At 38.2% G+C, this 22242-nt stretch overlaps 1 protein-coding gene across 7 annotated transcripts in view; it reads right to left on the bottom strand.

The window, feature by feature from the left end:
* RABGAP1 (RAB GTPase activating protein 1) overlaps nt 1–22242 on the bottom strand; it is a 171659-nt gene that overhangs the window by 125562 nt on the left and 23855 nt on the right. For 5 of the 7 annotated variants that reach the window (XM_055351856.2, XM_031014589.3, XM_019033938.4 and 2 more), the window contains exon 2: nt 20410–20608. In XM_055351856.2, the coding sequence (XP_055207831.1) occupies nt 20410–20559 (150 nt within the window). In that variant the 5' untranslated portion in view covers nt 20560–20608. Of the gene's footprint in view, nt 1–6093; nt 6330–20409; nt 20609–22242 lie in introns of those variants that run through there. The other 2 variants (XM_055351859.2, XM_055351858.2) reach the window with 2 other exon arrangements.

The following is a 22242-nucleotide window of genomic DNA, read 5'->3' as shown; positions in this document are numbered from 1 at the left end:
AGGACTGTACAACTAAGAGGGTTGCATTTTATTGGTGTAAATTTTACCTCAAAAAATCTGACCTAAAATAAAACAGAAAAAGTATGATTTCCACAGAAGATGCAATTTGAGAACACAACTGTTCCTTTTTTTCTATGTACCCTACTAAAGGTGCTCATCCAGGATTCTGTCTTTGGCATTAACTTCACGTTATTAGACTCTACTGTGCCACTGTATGGTATCTACTCCCAACAACAAACAATCTCAAATCTCTATCTACAATCCCTTCCTCAACTGTCTACTGGATAGAGACCTTCAGTTGGATACATCAAACTTATTCTGTCCAAAACTTAAGCCACTGATCCTCTTCCTGCTTTTTTTATTCTTTTTGAGACACAGTCTCATTCTGCCGCCCAGGTTGTAGTACAGTGGCGCAATCTCTGCTCACTGCAACCTCTGTCTCCTGGGTTCAAGCGATTCTCATGTCTCAGCCTCCCGAGTAGCTGAGATTACAGGCATGCGCCATCACGCCCAGCTGATTTTTGTATTTTTGTTAGAGATGGGGTTTCACCATGTTGGCCAGGCTGGTCTCAAACTCCTGGCCTCAAGTATCTGCCCACCTTGGCCTCCCTGTTGGGATTAGCAGGCATGAGCCACCGCACCCAGCCCTCCTGCATCCTTTTTTAATCAATGAGTTGCACTACCATTCACTCCATGGCCAAATTAAGAATTACAATCATCCTTGATTTCTCTCATTCCCATAAAACTCACAAATCCTATTGACCCTTGTCTGTCCATTTTTCCCTTCTATCTTCTCTGCATAGCTAATACCTTAGACAACCTCTTTCATTTTACGTAAGCCTACTGCAGTTAGTAGTTTGCCTGCCTTCTTTCTCTCTCTTCTCTTTCACATATGGCCACCATTCAACTTATAATTGCCAGTCTTAGTTGTGATCAAGCACTGCCTTGTTTTTAAATCCTTCCATGGTCCCTCAATGCCCACAAGATAAAACCCAAATTCATAAGTATATCCTATTAGTCTTTTCACAACTCTGCTCAATCTGCCTTTCCAGTCACTTAGTCACAGCAAACTACTCAACTTTCCCAGGACACACCATAAACTTTCAAGCACCCATACTTTGTATAGAGTGTTTCCCTTCCTGGAAAGTCATCCTCTCCTCCTGTGTATTCTTTAAGACCAACCTTAAATTCTGTTATCTCCTCTGGGAGATCTTAACCGTTCTAGATAGGATTTAATCACTCCCTCCTCAGGGCTACCATAATATTAGCATATATGTTTATTCTAGCATTGCTACTTGTTTTAGAAAATATTTGTTTAGAGAGTCCCTTGAACCAGACTGGGCAGAGACTGTTCGTTAAATTGTCTTTATATCCCCAAAACTTCAGATAGTGACTGGGACAGAATGCACCTGAAATACATATTTACTGAACTGAATGTTACAAATGCAAAGAATGGAAGCCAAAGCAGTATGATTTTATCCTACTTGGATACTGAATATTCTACAAATTTTGGTTTAATTATAGAAAGGAAATCTGAATGACTTTAGCTTTATCTACTAAAATACAAAAACAAAAACAAATACCATCTGTTTTCATTATTCTGAGCAAGTATCATTAAGGGCTAACATTTACAGTAAGAACACTGCAAAGAGCCCAGTGCAAAACACAAACAATATATTTTGAAGTCCAACAAAGACTTCTAATGTAATTTAGCACAAATATGAAGACAAAAAAAGCAAAACAAATATTTATGAATAGTATAACTAAGAATTACATTTAGATTTGTGTTTATTTCCATGTACTCTACATTAAAAGGAACAGTTCTTTAGGAAAGTCCTGAATTGTTAAGGAAAACAATAAACATAAAAAGGCCAATTTAGCATTTAGCAGCTACTGTAAACATATGACATAAATGTTTGCAGGGATGGAGACTGCATGATGAATTGTTTATTCATAATTCTGCTTACATAGCAGGGTGGTACTAAAAAAAACTGGGCCCAGAGTTGTTTTGTGGCACAACTCCAAGAGGCACCCCATTCACAGCATAGATTATCTGAATGGCTCTCACTAGAACTGTAGTGTGCAAAGCCTATGCAACTGAACTTAGTAGCCATACTTGGGCTCCCAAGTAAGACATATCTGGCTTTGGGACATTGCTCTGACATTAACTCTGTAACTGAGGGCAAATTAATGTCTGGGAGCCCCAACTGTCTCATCTCTAAAATGAGGATGTTAATATCTATCTCACAGGATTGTTATTAGGGTTTGATAACATTATTGGGCACTTACGTATATTTCAGGCACCGTATCGTGTGGTTTTTACAGAACTATCTCATTTAACTCTCACACCACAGTACCTGCCAAATAGCATCCAATAAGTGTTGGTATTCCTCCACCCCACTCTCAGCTCTTTCTAAAGAAACTCTGATCCACCTATTAGAGTTGAGGTTTGAAAACAATAAACTTAGAAAGCAAGTAGTTCTACTTTTCATGGCCCAAAGAAACTCTAAGAACACACCTACTATTCATGTACAAAAGCAGCATACTGGAATAACATTTGTCCTTTCTAAATATATCAAATAAGGGCAATATCTTATACGGTAGAATTGGCTACAAGTCTGTTTCCTTGAGAGCAAAACTGCATTTATGGAACCAAAGGACAAAATGTTCCAAAGGCAAAATCCAGAGTCATTTCCTGGTCTCAATTTTCTACTTCTAATTTTATAGTCCTTGTTTCCTTTCACTGCAACAATACCAACTTGGCCCCACTTGATTTGCCAGTTATACAAAGCTACTTCAGGCAGTTTGGGATCCTTTTCTGAAGGATATTTAGGCCCTCAAGAAAACATGCTTAGGAAGGGACACTTTGTGCTTGAGAAGTCCCTAGATGATCAGAAAATTAAAGACAAATTCCTGATGATCTACAGTTTCCACTATTTTAATCCTACTGCAGTAAAAACACAAATGAAAATGGTTCAAACTGAGTAATATTGCTGAGCTTCAGTGTAAAAGCTGAGCAATTAAGAAGTATGTATGTTACTTATAACACTAAATAACCTTAGCTGTGTCAGAATACATGACACGAAATAACCAAAAGTCCAATTTGGATATTTGAAGATTTAGTTACTAATCTCAAACCTGCTTACACACTCATTCTGTGATCTTTGTTAAATCAGTAAATTTATGATTTACTTTATAAACCATGGCTGTTCTGATTATCAGTCTTTTTATCTTACTCTATGAAGGAAGAACCAAACAACATAAAGTTATCATTAGAATTTCCAGTATTACTTTAAAATAAAAAGAGGACGGGAAAGAACAGCAGCTTGTGAATTTATCCTGAAAAGTCAACTGAAGACAGGCCCAAAACATTTACAACTGTTTCACTAAGTAATGGGATTATGGATGGGTTTTATTTTAATTTTTTTATTTTAAAAATAGAGACAGGGTCCCATCATGTTACCTAGGCTGGTCTAGAACTCCTGGGCTCAGGCAATCCTCTTGCCTCCACCTCCCAAAGTGTGTTGGGATTACAGGCATGAGCCACTGCATATGGCCATGCCTGGGTTAGTTACTTCTCTTACTGCCTGGTTTTCTATATCAAGCAAACATTATTATAACTAAAAAAAAAAAAAAAAAAGACAAAGCCATTTCCATCTTGGGAGGAAAAGAAAAGCAAATACAATCAATTCTTCTATCTACAGTAGTCCTGACTTCATGTTCTTTCAAGCTTCTGGATCTTACCACGTTACAGGCTCACTTGTTTGTACAGGGCACTCTTAATATTTTCTCAACTATCACCTACTACACATAACCTTTCTTTTCTTCTTTAGGCAACAATTACATTCTCACACAGTTCGCTCATACCTAGATTCTAGTACACGATGAATTGTATCATGATGACGTATTTACTGATGTGTCTCCACCACCACCACCACTATAACCCTCTTAATTAAACTGAGCTCATGTTCAGTAACTTTGCTGAATAAAAGATCTGCATTACAGAGGACAAGATCACCAGGTTCTTTTTTTCTTTTTTTTTGTTTGAGACGAAGTTTCGCTCGTCGCCCAGGCTGGAGTGCAGTGGCGTTATAGCTCACTGCAACCTCCGCCTCCCGGGTTCAAGCAATTCTCCTGCCTCAGCCTCCGGAGTAGCTGGGATTACAGGTGCGTGCCACCACGCCCAGCTAATTTTTGTATTTTTAGTAGAGATGGGGTTTTGCCATGTTGGCCGGGCTTGTCTCAAACTCCTGACCTCAGGTGAGCTGCCCACCTCGGCCTCCCAAAGTGCTGGGATTACAGGCGTGAGCCACCATGTCCAGCAGATTATCAGGTTCTAAAAAAGCAGTATCAGAAACCAAATCAGAAGATTAGTTTCGGCATTACTGAGACAGAGTGACTTTTGTTATCTGCTATTTTAATAAAGTTTGGCAATTTTCTTTCATCTAAATAATGTCAATTAGATTTTTCAAGAAGAAAACTCTATGAGGATCAAAGAGTTTAAAAAATGAACTGATCTGGCCGGGCTCAGTGGCTCATGCCTATAATCCCAGCACTTTGGGAGGCCGAGGCGGGTGGATCACGAGGTCAGATCAAGACCATCCTGGCTAACACGGTGAAACCCCATCTCTACTAAAAATACAAAAAAGTAGCCGGGCATGGTGGTGGGCGCCTGTAGTCCCAGCTACTGGGAGGCTGAGGCAGGGGAATGGTGTGAACCCGAGAGGTGGAGCTTGCAGTGAGCAGGGATCATGCCACTGCACTCCAGCCTGGGCAGCAGAGCAAGACTCCGTCTCAAAAAAAAAAAAAAAGTAACTGATCTTTCTGCATAAGAAACACTAGTTCATCAACGCATCCCCAACCAGTATTTATAGAGTATCTTTGGGTAAGAGCTAAGATTCCCAACTGAGAGGAACATATAGTCAGTCAGATGGAGAAAATACATGTTCTGCTTTTATGGAAAGTTCTCACATTTTGATATGAGTTGTCAAAACATTTTATTACGAAAAATACCTGCTTATGGATGACTAGGTTAAAAAGAAAAAAGAAATATACCTCTACTTTTTTTTTATATAAAGAGATGGGCTCTCACTATATTGCCTAGGCTGGTCTCAACTCCTGAGCTCAAGCAATCCTCCCACTTTGGCCTCCCCAAGTGCTGGGATTACAGGTGTGAGCCATCACGCCCGGCCATACCTTTATGTTTTCTATAATCACACCATCACATAATACTTTTATTTAAAGGGCTTACGTAAAGCATTACCAACTCCAAGAAGCCTTCCTTGACCCTTCCCTCACGCTGAATTAGGTTTCCATCCTCTGTTCTATAGCACCCTTTGCTCATCTATACCACAGCATTCATCTAACTATACTGATGTTGAAAATTAAATACGGCCAGAGAATCTCTACAGCATCTCCAATCAAGAGATATAGCCTATTTACCCAAAACTTTGAATAAGAACTGGACTTGTGACTTGCTTTGAACACGAGAATCCACGTGGTATAATTTCTAACCCACAACCCTAAGGGCCTTACAGCTGCTACTCCTGTCCTAAGACTACCATGCTGTGAAGAAGCCTAAGATGAGCGACTACATGGAAGGAGACCCAGCCATCCTACTCAAGTCCAGTCCCCACCCGACCCACCAGATGAAGCTGTATGAGCGCAAGATTGGCAAAAACCAACCAGTCAATCCACAAAATCAAGAGAAATCGTTTTAATCCACTGAGTATCGAGGTAATTTGGAGTTTTTTTCTTACCATTTTTATTTTTATTTTTTAAAGAGACAGGGTCGCACTGTTGTTGCCCAGGCTGGTCTTGAACTCCTGGGCTCCAGTGATCCTCCTGCCTCAGCCTCCCAAAGTGCTGGGATTACAGACATGTGCCACTACAATGGGCAGAGGTAATCTGTTACAAAGGAAAGACTAACAGAAAAAAATGTAACAAGATTTTTAATTGTCATCTGCCCTAAGCTATAAGCATCTTAAATACAGGTACCAAGTCCACTTCATCTCTATTCTCATTCAGCCTTGTATTATTTTCTCTCTGGCTATGATGTTCTCCAGTTCTACTATCATTCCACTTGGGACTTACTGTGTTCTTTGAAGCCAATGATTTATATCGTTTATCACTTCTGGAAAATATTCAACTATTATCTCTTCAAGTATTTTCTTCCATCTTCACCATTCTCTTATTATAGAACACTTAAGATGGTTGGTCCTTCTCATCTCAATTTTCATATCTCTTAAGCGGTCTTTCATATCTTTCAATGCTATCTTCTGGATAATTTCTTCAGATCCATTTTCCAGGTATTTGATTCTCTCTTCAGCCATGTGTAATTTGCTGTTTAACATATCTGCTGCACTTTTAATTTCACTGGCTCTAAATTTAATTGCAGAATTCCAGTTTTAGTTGGCTTAATTTTTACATTTTTTGATATTTTGTTCTTTTTAAATGTTTTCTAATTTTGCTTTAAGTCTTTAATGATTTTAATCATATTTCCCTTAAGGTTATACCTAATAATTCTAATGCCCAAGTTCTAGTGGGATTCAGTTCTGCTGGGGTTTGCTAACTTGCTCATAATAAATAATTCTTTGTATATATTTGTAAATTTTGGATTGTGTGCTCTGCTTTAAGAGGGTTATCTGGGGAAATACCATGTAGCCTGAGTGGTAAGTATGTTCTTCCAGAGTAGTTCTGCAATTGCTTCTGTAAGGTGCCTGGAGTATTATCAATCATGGAACATACAAGCAGTATAAATTCAAACTCTAAACATACATGAAGGCAAGCCTGTGGGAATAAATTCGCAGCAAGACCCTCCTCCAAATTAGTGTCCAAGCTAAGAAATGTAAGTTTCCTTATGTTCTGTGACTACAGGTAGAATTTTTACCCTATCCTTTCAAGTTAGGACGTAGCCCCTGAGTACACTTTCTGAGGAGATCTCAGCTCCAACACCTCTCTCTCTAAACCCAAGCCCTTACCTCTTGCCCAACGTAGTTATCAAAATCCAAGCACTTTGGTTATAAAGAATAGAAAATTCCTCAGTGCAGACCAAATGTCAGCCCATATGTATAGTTCCAGCTTTCAGTACCCTCTTTGTTTTTGTTCCTTGAAGACTGTCATTACTTTCTTGTAAATACAGCTAGGCAATTAAAAAGCTGTTTGTTACATTTCAGCCAGCTTTCCTAATTATTTTATAACGGAAACTTCTTAGGCTGTGTAGGTTATCATATTTTCAAAAATGGGAATTCCTATCCTGTGATAGTTACTAGCTGTCAAATGACCTTTCAACAAGACACTCAACTGGGACTTTTGGAGTTTTGGGGTGGAATAGTGACAGACTTTTAAAATATGTTTTCCATTGGGTACACACAGACATAAAGATGGGAACAATGGACACTGAGGACTGCAACAGAGGGTAGGAACGGAAGGAGACAGAGGGATAAGGGTTGAAAAAACTACCTATTGGGTACTGTGCTTACTACCTGGGTGTAATTGTACCCCAAACCTCAGAATCATGTAATATACATTTGTAACAAACCTGTACATGTACCCCCTGAATCTAAAATAAAAGCTTAAAAAAACATTTCTTTTTTGAGACAGGGTATCACTATGTTGCCCAGGCTGAACTGCAGTGGCTATTCACAGGCATGCTTATAGAGCACTGCAGCCTTGAAGTCCTGGCTTTGAGCAATCCTCCTGCATCAGCCTCCTAAGCAGCTGGAACTACAGGTACACACTATCACACCCAACTCATGGTTCCACTTTAATGTTTATGTCCCAAGCATAAATGTTAGCATTAAAACAGAAACAAAGAAAAATTCCAGGACCTGGTATAGTGGCTCACACCTGTAATCCTAGCACAATGGGAGGCTGAGGGAGGTGGACCATTTGAGGCCAAGAGTTCAAGACCAGCCTGGCCAACATGGCAAAACCCCATCTCTACTAAGAAAAAAAAAAAAAATTAGCCGGATATGGTGGCACACTGGCACATGACTGTAATTTCAGCTATTCAGGAGACTAAGGCACAAGTCATCTGAACCCAGGAGGTGGAGGTTGTAATGAACAGAGATTGTGCCGTGCCACTCCACTCCAGCCTGGGCAACAGAGCAAAACTCTGTCTCAACAAACAAACAAAACTCGAGAGCCTTGGAATTTATTAAATGTCATGTTGGCCAGGCGTGGTGGCTCACAACTGTAATCCCAACACTTTAGGAGGTCAGTGTGGGAGGATCATTTGAGGCCAGGAGTTTGAGACTAATCTGGGCAACATATGAAGACCTTGCCTCTACAAAATAAAATAAAATGTTTTAAATTCCATATTATACCACATTGAAATGGCAAAAAAACATGTGTTAGGAAGATAGATAAGATGCTCTACAAATCTTTTTTTTTTTTTAAGTCATTTTGTTAGTCATTCTACTAGGGGCTGAGAAACGATACAAGGTTTCAAAAAGGAGAGTACCACTGTGCAAGATATCTCCAGTAATACTATTATACCTTCCTCTGATGACAGACCTTAAAGATTTAACAATTTGAATAATTCCTCAATTCCAGTTCTATACATAATAACCTTACATAATATACAAATGTACTGAAATTAAAACACACAGAGGAAATATTTTAAATTTGGAGAACATGTTCCTCAATTTCCTTGTCTACAAAACACAATCATGCATCACTTAACAACAGGGATACATTCTGAGAAATGCACTGTTGGGCAGTTCTGTTGTATGAACATCATAGAGTGTACTTACATAAACCCAGGAAGCATAGCCCACTATACACCTAGGCTGTATGGTATAGCCTGTTACTCCTAGGCTACAAACCTGTATAGCATGTTACTATACTGAATACTGTAGGCAATTCTAACACAATGGTAAGTATGCATGTATTAAACATATCTAAACACAGAAAAGGTACAATAAAAATATGGTATTATAATCTTTTGGGACCACCTTCATACATGCAGTTGGTTGTGGACTGAAATGCTGTCATGCAGTGCATGACTATACAGGTATTTCTTTCTGGTAAACATGACAAATCATAGTTAGAAAGAATAAGACCTAGTATTTGCTAGCACAATAGGGTGACTACAGTAAAAATGGTTTAATTGTACATTTAAAAATAACTAGCTGGGGGCGGTGGCTCACACCTGTAATCCTAGCACTCTGGGAGGCCAAGGCAGGTGGATCATCTGAGGTCAGGAGTTCGAGACCAGCCTGGCCAACATGGCAAAACCCCGTCTCTACTAAGAATACAAAAATTAGCCAGGTGTGGTGGCACACACCTGTAATCCCAGCTACTCAGGAGGCTGAGGCAGGAGAATCACTTGAACCTGGGAGGCAGAGGTTGCGGTAAGCCCAGATCCTGCCACTTTACTCCAGCCTGGGTGACAGAGCAAGACTCTGTCTCAAAAATAATAATAATAAAAAAATAAAATAAAAAATAAAAGTAAAAGAGTATAACTGTGCTGGTAAAAAATGATTTAATGGAACATTTAAAAATAACTAAAAGAGTGTAACTGTGCCGCACACAGTTTCTCATGCCTGTAATCCTAGCACTTTGAGAGGCCAAGGCAGGCAGATTACTTGAGGCCAGGAATTCAATACCAGCCTGACCAACCTGGTAAAACCCCATCTCTACTAAAAATATGAAAATTAGCCGGGCATAGTGGTGCACGCCTATTGTCCCAACTACTCGGGAGGCTGAGGTATGAGAATCATTTGAAATCAGTAAGTGGAGGTTGCAGTGAGCTGAGATTGCACCACTGCACTGCAGCCTGGGCAACAGAGCCAGACTCCACCTCAAAAAAAAAAAAAAAAAAAAAGGTAGAATTGAATTGTTTGTAACACAAAGAATAAATGCTTAAGGTAATGGATACCCTATTTACCCTGATGTAATTATTACTCATTGCACACCTGTATGAAAATGTCTCATGTCTCATGTAATGCATATATACACATTAACGCATAAATATATACACCTACTATGTACCCACAAAAATTAAACATTAAGAAAAAAGGCAGGGCATGGTGGCTCACACCTGTAATGCCAGCACTTTGGGAAGCCGAGGCGGGTAGATCACCTGAGGTCAGGGGTTCGGGATCAGCCTAGCCAACATGGTAAAACCCCATCTCTACTAAAAATACAAAAAATTAGCCAAGTGTGGTGGCGTGTGCTTGTGATCCCAGCTACTCAGGAGGCTGAGGCAGGAGAATCACTTGAACCCGGAAGATGGAGATCATGCCACTGCACTCCAGCCTGGGCAATAAGAGTGAAACTCTTGTCTAAAAAAAAAAAAATTTTTTCAGGAAAAAAAAGACATATGAGACAGCAAAAAAAGTTGTTCTTCGGAAGATACCTGAGGGTTCCCCCCATGTACTATAAATGACTAATCAAAGTAGAAACAGGAAGAGTAAGTCAAACTACTTTGAAAGTTTACAAGAAAATTTTCAAATGGAGGAAATCCAAAAGGAGACAAGATGGATTTACTTGCATATTTACTGCTGTCTTAATTTCTAGAAACTGTTCCTAGGCTAACTGTTCTACTTACGCACAGGAGACTCTTTTCCCTAATCAAAGATTCTGCTCTCTCTTCATACTAGTAACATACCCTTTTTACTAAATAATTCCTGCCAATATATAAATATCCTACAATCATTCAATAAAATCCATAACCCCAGCAGCTATCACTCAATTTTTCTGCCCTCATTTTATAGCAAAAGTCCTTGAAAAAGTTGTCAAAATTTATTTCCACTTCTTTCTCATCTCCTATTTACTAATGAACCCACACTAACCTTACTACAGTCCAATCTCTCCAAAAAAACCCATTATTCTTGAGGATCCCCAAGGCCTGCATCTTGCTACTTTTCACTTATTATCTAAATCAATCTATTAGCCAAATCAGACATACCTGATCACTACTGCTTTCCTGTAACACCTTCCTCACTTGTCTTCCAAGGAATTCTGCTCTCCTAGTGATACGGTTTGGCTGTGTCCCCACCCAAATCTCATTTTGAATTGTAACTCCCCCAATTCCCATGTGTTCTGGGAGGAACCTGGAGGGAGGTAATTAAATCATGGAGGCAGGTCTTTCCCATGCTGTTCTCGTGATAGTGAGTCTCACGAGATCTGATGGTTTTTAAAACGGAGTTTTCCTGCACAATCTCTCTCTTCTCTTGCCTGCTTCCATCCATGTAAGACACGACTTCCCCCTCCTTGCCTTCTGCCATGATTGTGAGGCCTCCCCAGATGTGTGGAACTTTAAGTCCATTAAACCTCTTTTTCTTCCCAGTCTCAGGTGCGTCTTTATCAGCAGTGTGAAAACAAAGTAATACACCCGGGTTTTCTTATATCTCAAGAGTTATTTCTTCTCAGTTTTTTCTGCTGATTTCTCTTCATCTCAATCTCTGAATATTGAAGTACCCTAAGAATCAACTGTTATCACTTGTCTCTTCAATATCTACACTCACATTGTGAGTGGTCTCATCTAATTCTATAGCTTTATTTATTTTTTTATTTTTTCGAGATGGAGTTTCACTCTTGTCACCCAGGCTGGGGGGCAATGGCACAACGTAGGCTCACTGGAACCTCCGCCTCCCGGGTTCAAGCAATTCTCCTGCCTCAGCCTCCCAAGTACCTAGGATTACAGGCTGTACCACCATGACCGGCTAATTTTGTATTTTTAGTAGAAATAGGGTTTCACCATGTTGGCCAGGCTGGTCTGAAACTCCTGACCTCAAGTGATCTGCCTGTCTCAGCCTCCCATAGTGCTGGGATTACAGGCCTGAGCCACTGCACCCAGCCATAATTTCATAGCTTTAAATAGCATGTAAATACTATTGATGGCAGCTACAATCAACCTCTCCTTAGTATTAGTCTCATATATCCAACTATCAAACTACCTACCTGACATCTCCAAAGAGACAGCTAACAGTCAACTCAAATGTAATATGTTCTCCTGACCCAATTCTGGACTTACCTTTCTCTTTCCCATCTCAGTAAATGGCATTACTGAGGTAATGCCATTACTTTTTAGTTCAGATTTAGACTAAACAGCCCAGGCCAAAATCTAGGAATCATCTACTTCTCTTTACCTCATACCCTATATCTAATTTACCCACATTAATACCAAAACATATTCTGAATCAGAGCACATTTACCCCTGCTCTCCTTGCTACCACTCTTGCCCCTTTCCTGCTAATTGTCCAGGGAGCTTTTTAGAAAAGACTTATTGAGATATAATTCATAAACCATACAATTCATTCATTTAAAATGTACGTTCAATGGTTTAAGTATATTCACAGATATATGCAACTACCAAAGTCAATTTTAAAACAAATTCATTACCTCAAAAAGTGGCACAGGCTGGGCACGGTGGCTCACGCCTGTAATCCTAGCACTTTGGGAGGCCGAGGCAGGCAGATCACCTGAGGTCAGGAGTTCGAGACCAGCATGGCCAACATGGTGAAACCCCATCTTTACTAAAAATACAAAAAGTAGCCAAGCATGGTGGTGCATGCCTGTAATCCCAGCTACTCAGGAGGCTGAGGCAGGAGGAACTCTTGAACCCAGGAGGCAGAGGTTGAAGTGGGTTGAGATCACGCCACTGCACTCCAGCCTGGGCGACAAGAGATTCCGTCTCAAAAAAAAATTTTTTTAGTACAAACATTGTAAAAAGCAGCACAATATACCCTTAAGTTATCACCTTTCTATTCCCACCAGACTCCTCCAAACAGCCCTAGGCAACCACTAATTTTCTGTCTCTAAAGATTTGCCTATTCTGAATATTTCATATTCATGAAATTATGTAATTTGTAGTCTTTTGTGACTGACATGTCATTCAGCATAATGTTCTTAAGGTTCATCTATGTAGTAGCATGTATCACTATTTTATGGCTTAATAATATTCCATTGTATACCACATTTTGTTTACCCATTCAGCAGTTGATGGTTTAGTTCTTTATACTTCCTAGAACTCTATCATTTACTAATTCTTTCATTGCATTTTTGTTGTTGTTGTTTTTCACTTTTCTTGAAATCTTTTTTTCTAAGTAGAGACAGGGTCTCCCTCTGTTGCCCAGGTAGGGGTGCAGTGGTTATGATCACAACGCACTGCAGCCTTGACCTCTCTGGCTCAAGAGATCCTCCCACCTCAGCCCCCAAATAACTGGGACTACAAGAGCATGCCACCACATTCAGCTAATTCAAAAAAATTTTTTTTCTGGTAGAGATGGAGTCTCTGTATGTTGCCCAGGCTGTTCTCAAACTCGTGGGCTCAAGTGATCCTCCCATCTCAGCCTCTCAAAGTGCTGGGATTACAAGCATGAGCCACTGCACCTGGCCCTAGCACAATGTTGAAGATTGGTGGTGAGTGTAGACCTCCTTGTCTTATTCTTAAACTTAGGTGGGGGGAAGAATCACTCACCATCAAGTATGATTTTACCTGTGAGTGTTCTGTAAATGTCCTTTATCAGGTTGAAATGTTCCATTGTATTTCTAGTTTGAGTTTTCTCATTTCTTTTTTTCATGAAAAGGTGTTAGATTTTCGTCAAATGCTTTTTCTGCATCTACTGAGATGATCATGTGGGTTTTGCTTTTTATTCTATAGATATGGTGTATTACATTAATAATTTTCAGACGTTAAACTAACCTTACATTCCTGGAATAACTCCCACTTGATCATGGTATGTAATCTTTTTTATATTTATATACCAGCTGAATTCACTTTGCTAGTATTTCAAGGATTTTTGTGTCCATATGCATTAAAGACACTGGTGTGCAGTTTCCCTTTGATGTCTTTGTCTGATTTTGGTATCAGGGTAATGGTGTTCTCATAGAGTAAGTTGGGAAGTATTCCCTACTTTTCTATTCCAGAGAAGAGTTTGTGCAGAATAGATATTAATTCTTATTTAAGTATCTGGTAGAATTCAACAGTATAGCCACCTGAGTCCAGGGTTTTCTTTGGGGTACTTTTTTGATTACTAATTCAATCTCTTTGTTATAGATCTGTTCAGACTATTTTATCAGTTTTGTTAGTGTCGCTCTAGAAATTTGTCCATTTCATCTAAATTACCTATTTATAGGCACACAACTCTAGTATTCCTTCATAATTCTATGTATTATCAGCAGTATTATTCCCTTTCATTTATGATTCCAGTAAATTGTCTTCTTTTTTTGTGGTTAATCTAATTAAAGTTTTGTCAATTTTGTTGGTATTTTCAAAGAATCAATTTTTGGTTCCACTGATTTTTCTCTACTGTTTTTCTATTCTGTTTCATTAATTTCTGTTCTTTTATTTTCCTTCCTTCCTTCTGTTTTAGGTTTAGTGTACCTTTCTACCAGGGTCTTAAGGTGGAAGGTTAGGATATTAAGTTTAGGTCTTTCTTCTTTCTTAATATAGGCACTTAACAGCTATAAATTTCCCTTAGAACTGTTTAAGCTGTATCCCATAAGTCTTAGTATATTGTATCTGCATTTTCACTCATTTCAAGTATTTTCTAACTTCCTTTTTGATTTTTTTCTTCGACTTTTTATTTAGGAGTATGTTGTTTAATTTCCCTGTAGTAGTGAATTTTCAGTTTTACTTCTGTTACTGATTTCTAGTTTCCTGCCCTTATGGTTGGATTAATACTTTGGGTGCACTTGAAAAGAATGAATACTCTGCTATTGTTGAGGTGAGTGTTCTACAGAGATCTGTTAGCTCTAGTTGGTCAACAGTGTCATTTAAGGCTTCTATCTCCTTATTGATTGGCCTAGTTGTCCCCTTCATTATTGAAAGCAGTATATTATAATCTTCAATAATTTTTTTTTAAATGAGACGGGGACTTGCTATGTTGCCCAGTCTGGTCTCGAACTCCTGAGCTCAAGCAATCCACCCACCTCAGCCTCCTGAATTGCTGGGATTACAGGCGTCAGCCACCACGCCTGGCTAACAATTATTCTTGAATTGTCCATTTTCTCTTCATTTCTGTCAGTTTTTGCTTCATGCATTTTGGTGCTTGGTTATTAGGTATGTAATTGTTAGATGTCTGTGATGGACTAATCCTTCTCATTACAAAATGTCATTATTCATATATTACCTCCAGTAAAGTTTTTTGTTTTAAAGTCTATTTTGTCTAAAATCAGAATAGCCAATCCAGCTTTCTTATAATGCTGTTTGCATTATATTTTTCCATCCTTTTATTTTAAATCTATTTGTATCTCTAAACCTAAATAAAGTATATCTTATAGAGAGCATACAGTTGGATCATATATTTTTATCCAATCTAACAGTATCTCCCCTTTTGATTACACTGCTTAATCTATTTACATTTAGTATTATTATTGATATAGCTGGATTCAGGAGTGCCAACTTTATCATTTTTAGTGTGTCTCTTATCTTTTTTGTGCCTCTATTATTGCTTTCTCTTGGACTTAGTAAATATTTTCTAATATAGCATTTACATTTCTTTAATGATTTTTTTCCACATATATTTTTACTTGCATCCTTGTTAGTTCCTCTAGGAACTTACAATGTACTATTTTTATTATTGTTGTTTTTTTTAGAGAGAGTCTCACTCTGTCACTTGGGCTAGAATGCAGTGGTGTGACCATGGCTCACCAGACCATCAACCTCCTGGGCTCAAGTAATTCTCCCACCTCAGCCTCCCAAGTCACCTTCTGACTACAGACACACACCACAATGCCTGGCTGATTTGTGGGGGTTTGTTTGTTTTTTGTAGAGATGGGGTTTCACCATGTGGCCCAAGCTGGTCTTAAACTCCTGGCCTCAAGCAAACCACCCACCTCACTCTCCCAAAGTGCTGGGATTACCCTTTTTTTTTTTTTTTTTTAATCTTTAAGCTCTGTTGGACTTGAAACAATGTACATCTTATCAGAATGAGCATCTGATTTATACTCACTCAATTCCACTGAGAAATAGAAACATTATTCACACATAGCTCTATTCCCTTCCCCCTGCCTTTTGTGGTATTGCTATACACATTATATCTATAAATGTTAGAAGTCCAACAATACACTGTCACAATTATTACTTTATATAATTTTATATATACCTTTAAAGAAGTTGAGAGAAGAACCAATGTATATTTACAGCTTTTCTTATATTAACCTTCTTATTTATCGTTTCTGATTTTCTTCATTTATTCTTATGAATTTGAGTTACTATATGGAGTTATTTCCTAGCCCAAACACAGATCTGTCCCTATCTTATGTCCTTCTTCCTATTATTGGCAAATATATTACATTTCCACATCTCATAGGCCCAACAATATACTATATACATACTATACAGTACTGCAGTAAAATGCAGTAAATATACTAAGATTTATGGGATACAGCTTAAACAGTTCTTAGGGAACTTTACAGCTATTAAGTGCCTATATAGATACACATGATATATACACAACACAAAAGAGAAAAGGAGAAAATATGCATTTATAGTGTTATTACTACATAATTATTTTTACTGGTGCTCTTAGATTTTTCATGTGGATTAAAATCATCATGTGGAGTAACTTGCTTTCAGCCTGAAGAACTTCCTTTAGTGTTTCTTGTCAAGTGGGTCTGCCAACAGCAAATTCTCTGAGTTTTTACCTCAGAATGCCTTTACATCAAGGAACCTTCCGTTTTGAATAATAGCTTTGCTGGACATAGAATTGTTGGTTAACAGTTTTTTTGGTTTAAGTGCTTTGAATATGTGGTCCCACTGGCTTCTTGCCTCCATTTTTTTGCTGAGAAGTTAGCTATAAATCTTATGGGCAGGTTCCCTTGTAAGTTGATGAGTCAGTTATCTCTTGCTGCTCTCTCAAGATTTTTTCCTTGTCTTTGGCTTTTAGCATTTTTATCAAGATACTCCTCTTTGTGAGTATCTTTGCATCTATCCTACATTGAGCTCATTGAACTTCCTGGATATATAAATTATTGTTTTTAAATAAATTTGGGATGTTTTTGGACATTATTAGTTAAAATTTTTTTTCTAGTCATTTCTCTTTCTCCTCTCCTTTTGATACTCCTATTACAAGCATGTTGGTACACTTAATAGTTTCCCATATTTTTCTGAGCCTGTTTTTTTCTACATTGTTTTTCTTCATGTTCTTTGAGTAATTTCTACTGATCTATCGTCAAGTTCATTAACTCTTTCTTTTGCCAGTTGAAATGTACTGTTGTGCCCTCAAGTGAGTTTTTCATTTCAGTTACTGTGATGTTCCATTCCAGAATTTCCATTTGCTTCTTTTTAAAATGATTTCTATCTCGTTATTAATATTCTCTGTTTCATGTGAAACTATCATCACGCCTTCATTTCTACATGATTTCCTTTAGTTTGCTGAATATATTAATAATAGCTACCTTGAAAGCTCTGTGTTAAACCCAACCAGTCACTCTCACAGGCAGTATCTGTAGCTTGCTTTTTTAACGGGATGTCTGGGTCATATTTTCTTGTTTCTCTGAATGTCTTATAATTTTTGGTTAGAAACTAGATACTTGAGATAATATACAGTACCAACACTGAGTACTGGCCTCCCCACTGCAAGATTTGTTATTGTTGATGCTTGTTTATTGGGTGACTGGCTAGTTGATTTTTGTAGATTCCATTGTCCAGTGTTAAGCCTCTGGAGTTGCTCCTCAGGGAGCTCAGACTTGAGATTGCTCACTGTCACCTTGGGATGAGAGTGGTTTGGGCAGGGCTCTCGCTGACTCTTGGTTTCTCTGACCACAACTAGCTTGTTGAATTACACTAATTGCTGTCTGATTGCTGTAATGATTTCAACAATGCACTACAGTATAAACTGCTCCATAGTCTAAGTCAATCAAACTTGGGTATCTTTGAAATGAAAGTTCCAGAGGTCAAGGGTTGAGATTTGTTTTGACCCTTGGTGATCTCCTCCCAGCTGTGTCTTTCCCTAGTTTCCTCAGGCAAATGAGCACATCTATAGTCAAGCCCAAATGTCCCATCAATCTACCAGTCTTCCCCAATTACCTTTCACCACAACCTCCACTATTTTTTAGAGTAACCTTAGGCTTAAACTTTTCTATACTCTGTCGTGAATGAAGCCCATTCCTTTAAGAAGGCTGCTTTAAGGCCAACTTTTCCCTGAAGGTAAAATCTCTGAGACATGGCTTTGGAGCTGGAAGTAGAGACAATGACACACTGTGTGTCACTGAGTGACACCCCAGGGTTAGTTGCTCTGCCCAAAGTAAAGCCTCTGTCCCAGGAGCAGGGGCTGGGCAGAAAAACAAGGCCCCCAACTCTTAGTCACACTTGGCCAGAAACAGGCATGCGGAAGCAGGATGAGAGATACTGCTATCTTGCTCCTGCTTTGGAAGATAGCCCAGAACGGGAGCTGGTGGGGGACAGGGATTCTTGTCTTCTTCACTGCACCAATATGGAGAAGAGTTACCATCTCTCTCAGCTGGGATAGGGTAAGGAAAGGGCAGGTCTTGTTACCAATAACAGGTTCTTGCCCCTCTGACCAAATTTTATAAATTTTCTTGAATAAATGTTTTTTCATTTGCTGTATTTCCTTTAAAACACTTTCAGAGACCTTAAATGTTTTATTTTCGTAATTGTCACCAGTTCTGCTGAGGAGTAGAACATGCTGTCATCCTACAAGTCCCTCTTAACCAGTGAGCTTTTAAAAATATAAATTAGATCATGATCCCATTCAAAACTCTCCAAAATTTCCACTCTTTTTTTTTTTTTTTTTTTTTTTTGCAAAGCCCCACACTTTCTACTAAGCTCCACAGGGTTCTACACAATCCAGCCCATGCCCACTATTGGATCTCATCCTTTACTGCTTTTTACTTTGTTCACTCTGCTCTAACCCCTGTCCTAGCAAGGGTGTCCTCATGGTCTTTCTATTTGCTGCTCTAACTGGAAAGCTCTTTTCCCAGATTTTTCCATGGCCTTCTTCCTCACTTCATTTGGGCCTCACCTCAAATGTCATCTCAAGACCTTCTCTAAAAAAGCACCTGTCATTCACTCTTATTAATTATTTTTTTTAAGTTTTACTGTTTTTTATTTATTCCTCTATATATTTATGAGTAAGAGTAAGGGTTTTTTCTTTTTTGAGACAGGATCTCACTCTGTCACCCAGGCTGAAGTGCAGTGGTGTGATCATGGTTCACTGCAGCCTCCACCTCCTGGCCTCAATCGATCCTCCCACTTAAGCCTCCCAAGCAGTGGGGACTAAAGGTGTGTGCCACCACACCTGGCTAATTTTTTAGACTTTTGTAGAAATGGGGTTTTGCCATGTTCCCCAGGCTGGTCTCCAACTCCTAGGCTCAAGTGATTCATTTGCCAAGGCTTCACAAAGCGTTGGGATTATAGGTGTGAGCCATAACACCGGGCAAGTTTTCAAAATTTTGACAAAAAATTTTTTTTTAAATTATACTTTAGGTTCTAGGGTACATGTTCACAATGTGCAGGTTTGTTACATATGTATACATGTGCCACACTGGTATGCTGCATCCATTAACCTGTCGTTTACGTTAGGTATTTCTCCTAATGCTATCCCTCCCTGCTCCCCCCACCCCACGACAGGCCCCTGTGTGTGATGTTCCCCATCCTGTGTCCAAGTATTCTCATTTTGACAAAAATTTTTAAAAGTCAAGGAACAATCATAACATTGTTCACTGTTTATCCACATATCCTGTTTTGTTATTCTTCACAGCACCTAAATTTACTTGATATATTTATTTTCTTATTTGCTTAGAGTCTATTTCCCCCATTAGAATTAAAGCTCTAGAAGGGCAGGGAGTTTTGCCTGTGTTGTTCACCACTATATCGCCAGTACTTAGAACAATAATTGGCATATAGTCATTACTTAGTAAACATTTGTTGCAAGAAAAGATGTTAACAGGAATTAAAACATTTTTAAAGCTACTTATATTTTAAATGACAACTTTAACAGATAATCTGTTTTTATTTATATCAATAAAGAGTAGAACAATAATAGGGCATTGGAAAATAAGTAATAGTAGTTGAGAAATTATTTTAAAAAATGGCCAGGTATTTAAAGTTGTTTCAATAATCCTAAAACGCATTTTCGTAAATAGCATCTTTGACCTGCCAGTGCCCTTACATTATGTAAACCAGGACCAAACAAAACAAGTACTTGTAATTCAATGGAAAAGTGAAAACAATACTAAAATGACAAATGTTTATACTATAACCACTAGTTTTGACACTTAGGGGTATTGAAAAATTTAGGAAAAGCTAATCAGAGTGAAAATCTTTAATCAAATACAAACTTCTCACTAAGTGCAAATAAAATTCTTTAAAGAAAAAGAAGTATATTACTTCCATGTTCTCACTTTCCTCCCATATCTGTTTTCTGTTAAGGCCAAGTTTTGCAATGGGCTTAGAAAAGCTAAGCAAAACAATCTTAGGTTAGGGAGTTTTACCTTGAGTCCTGTTTTCTCATCATCACTTCCATTATTTGTAGATGGTGTCTCATCTCCTTGCCTGGAAACCAAGACAAAATCTTCACTATTAAGAGTAGATACTGAGTCTGAAGAGACACTGATTTTTCCAACAGAAGCCTTGTCATCCATAACTCAAGAATGAGTCTCAACATATGAATGATTAAATATTTTTTAATGCCTGAAAAACAAAAACCATAAAGATACTCATATAGAATGTCTGCCAGATATTCAATTACACTGTACTTCTTACACAACATATTCGGAATTTTTTTTTAAATGCTTCAAAAATATTTTCCTAAGACTTTCACTACTTATAGCTTAGGGTTTTTTTTTATTCCAGATAATAAGGGAATTTCATGCTATTCAAGGCCAAGATATTTCAGACTTCAAAAAAATAAATAAAACATATTCCCTTCAGGATAACCCTAACTACTTACAGTGATTTCTTTGGGCTAATTTGCAATTCAAGTCTTAGCCTCCAAAAATATATAAGTATTAGCCTTCTGTTTTCTACCCTCTAATTTTTTTTTTTTTTTTTTTTTTTGAGACGGAGTCTCACTCTGTTGCCCAGGCTGGAGTGCAGTGGCGGGATCTTGGCTCACTGCAAGCCCCGCCTCCTGGGTTCACGTCATTCTCCTGCCTCAGCCTCCTGAGTAGCTGGGACTACAGGCGCCTGCCATCACGCCCGGCTAATTTTTTGTATTTTTCGTAGAGACACGGTTTCACCGTGTTAGCCAGGATGGTCTTGATCTCCTGACCTCGTGATCCACCGGCCTCGGCCTACCGTCTAATTTTTAAAGTTGTACATGTAAATGAAATGGAAAGCACTTAGTTATTGTGAGGGCACAATAAGGTTTTCCTAGCATTATTGATACTTAAATTTAAAATATTAACATGGTTTTAACAGGCCAAATTTCACATTAACACCCAACAGGAAAAATTCAAGGCAGTTAAACTTTAGCATAAACTCTAGAGCTGGGAAATACCTTACAAAGCAAGAAAGGAGAAGTTCATTAAAAACTGCATCTTCCCACACCACAGTTTCTTAGAACTCAGCTCAATATGAACATTACCCAAATAAGGGTTTCATACCAAAAATTCCCAGCAAAAAGTATAAATATGTGTCACTTATGAAAATTCATTCAATTATTTATTGAGTCTTGGAATGAAACTTAAACTCACCATCATTTTAAAACCTAGTTCTGCAAACTTTGTGGCAATGTTTCATTTGGTTGTCAAAACTTAAACAAAACGATATAACATTATACTCATTAACAAAAGTAGCTATGGCTCCATGTTCATCTAGTACCTCAAAGATGTAACGTTCTAAAAATCTGTTTAATTTTTCTGACTGAGAAGTCCTGATTTATGCTTTGGATTTTTAATTATTGACTATATATTTATGGAGCATACACCATGTGTCAAACACAATTTTCCCCTAAAAGGCCCACATATAAACATCTGGCAGGAGAAACTACACAATCCCTGAGTATTATAGTTGGAAGAAAACTTAGAAATCTAAAATCAAGTTGATGGCAGAGTAAAAAGTAGGAAAAAAAAAACTTACAAATCAATACTGTTAGATAAAGAAATGGCAACCCCAAGAGAAGTAAGGTCATTTAACCAGTTAATGGCACAGCTAAGGCTAGAAGCCTGGACTCTCCGCTGCCTTTTATTTAAACTAATTCCCCTGCTTAACAGCTATTACACATCTGCATTTCATAAGACCAAATCTAAATACATAGGATGGCATTCAAAAACATTTCAAATTGTACTTTTGAAAAATTCAAAGAAAAATGATTCACTTAATCC

The sequence above is a fragment of the Gorilla gorilla genome, chromosome 13 (genome assembly GCF_029281585.2).
Source record: "Gorilla gorilla gorilla isolate KB3781 chromosome 13, NHGRI_mGorGor1-v2.1_pri, whole genome shotgun sequence".
In the NCBI taxonomy this organism is placed as follows: Eukaryota; Metazoa; Chordata; class Mammalia; order Primates; family Hominidae; genus Gorilla; species Gorilla gorilla.
The sequence above is the reverse complement of the archived record's forward strand: the minus strand, read 5'-3'. Positions and strand labels throughout refer to the sequence as shown.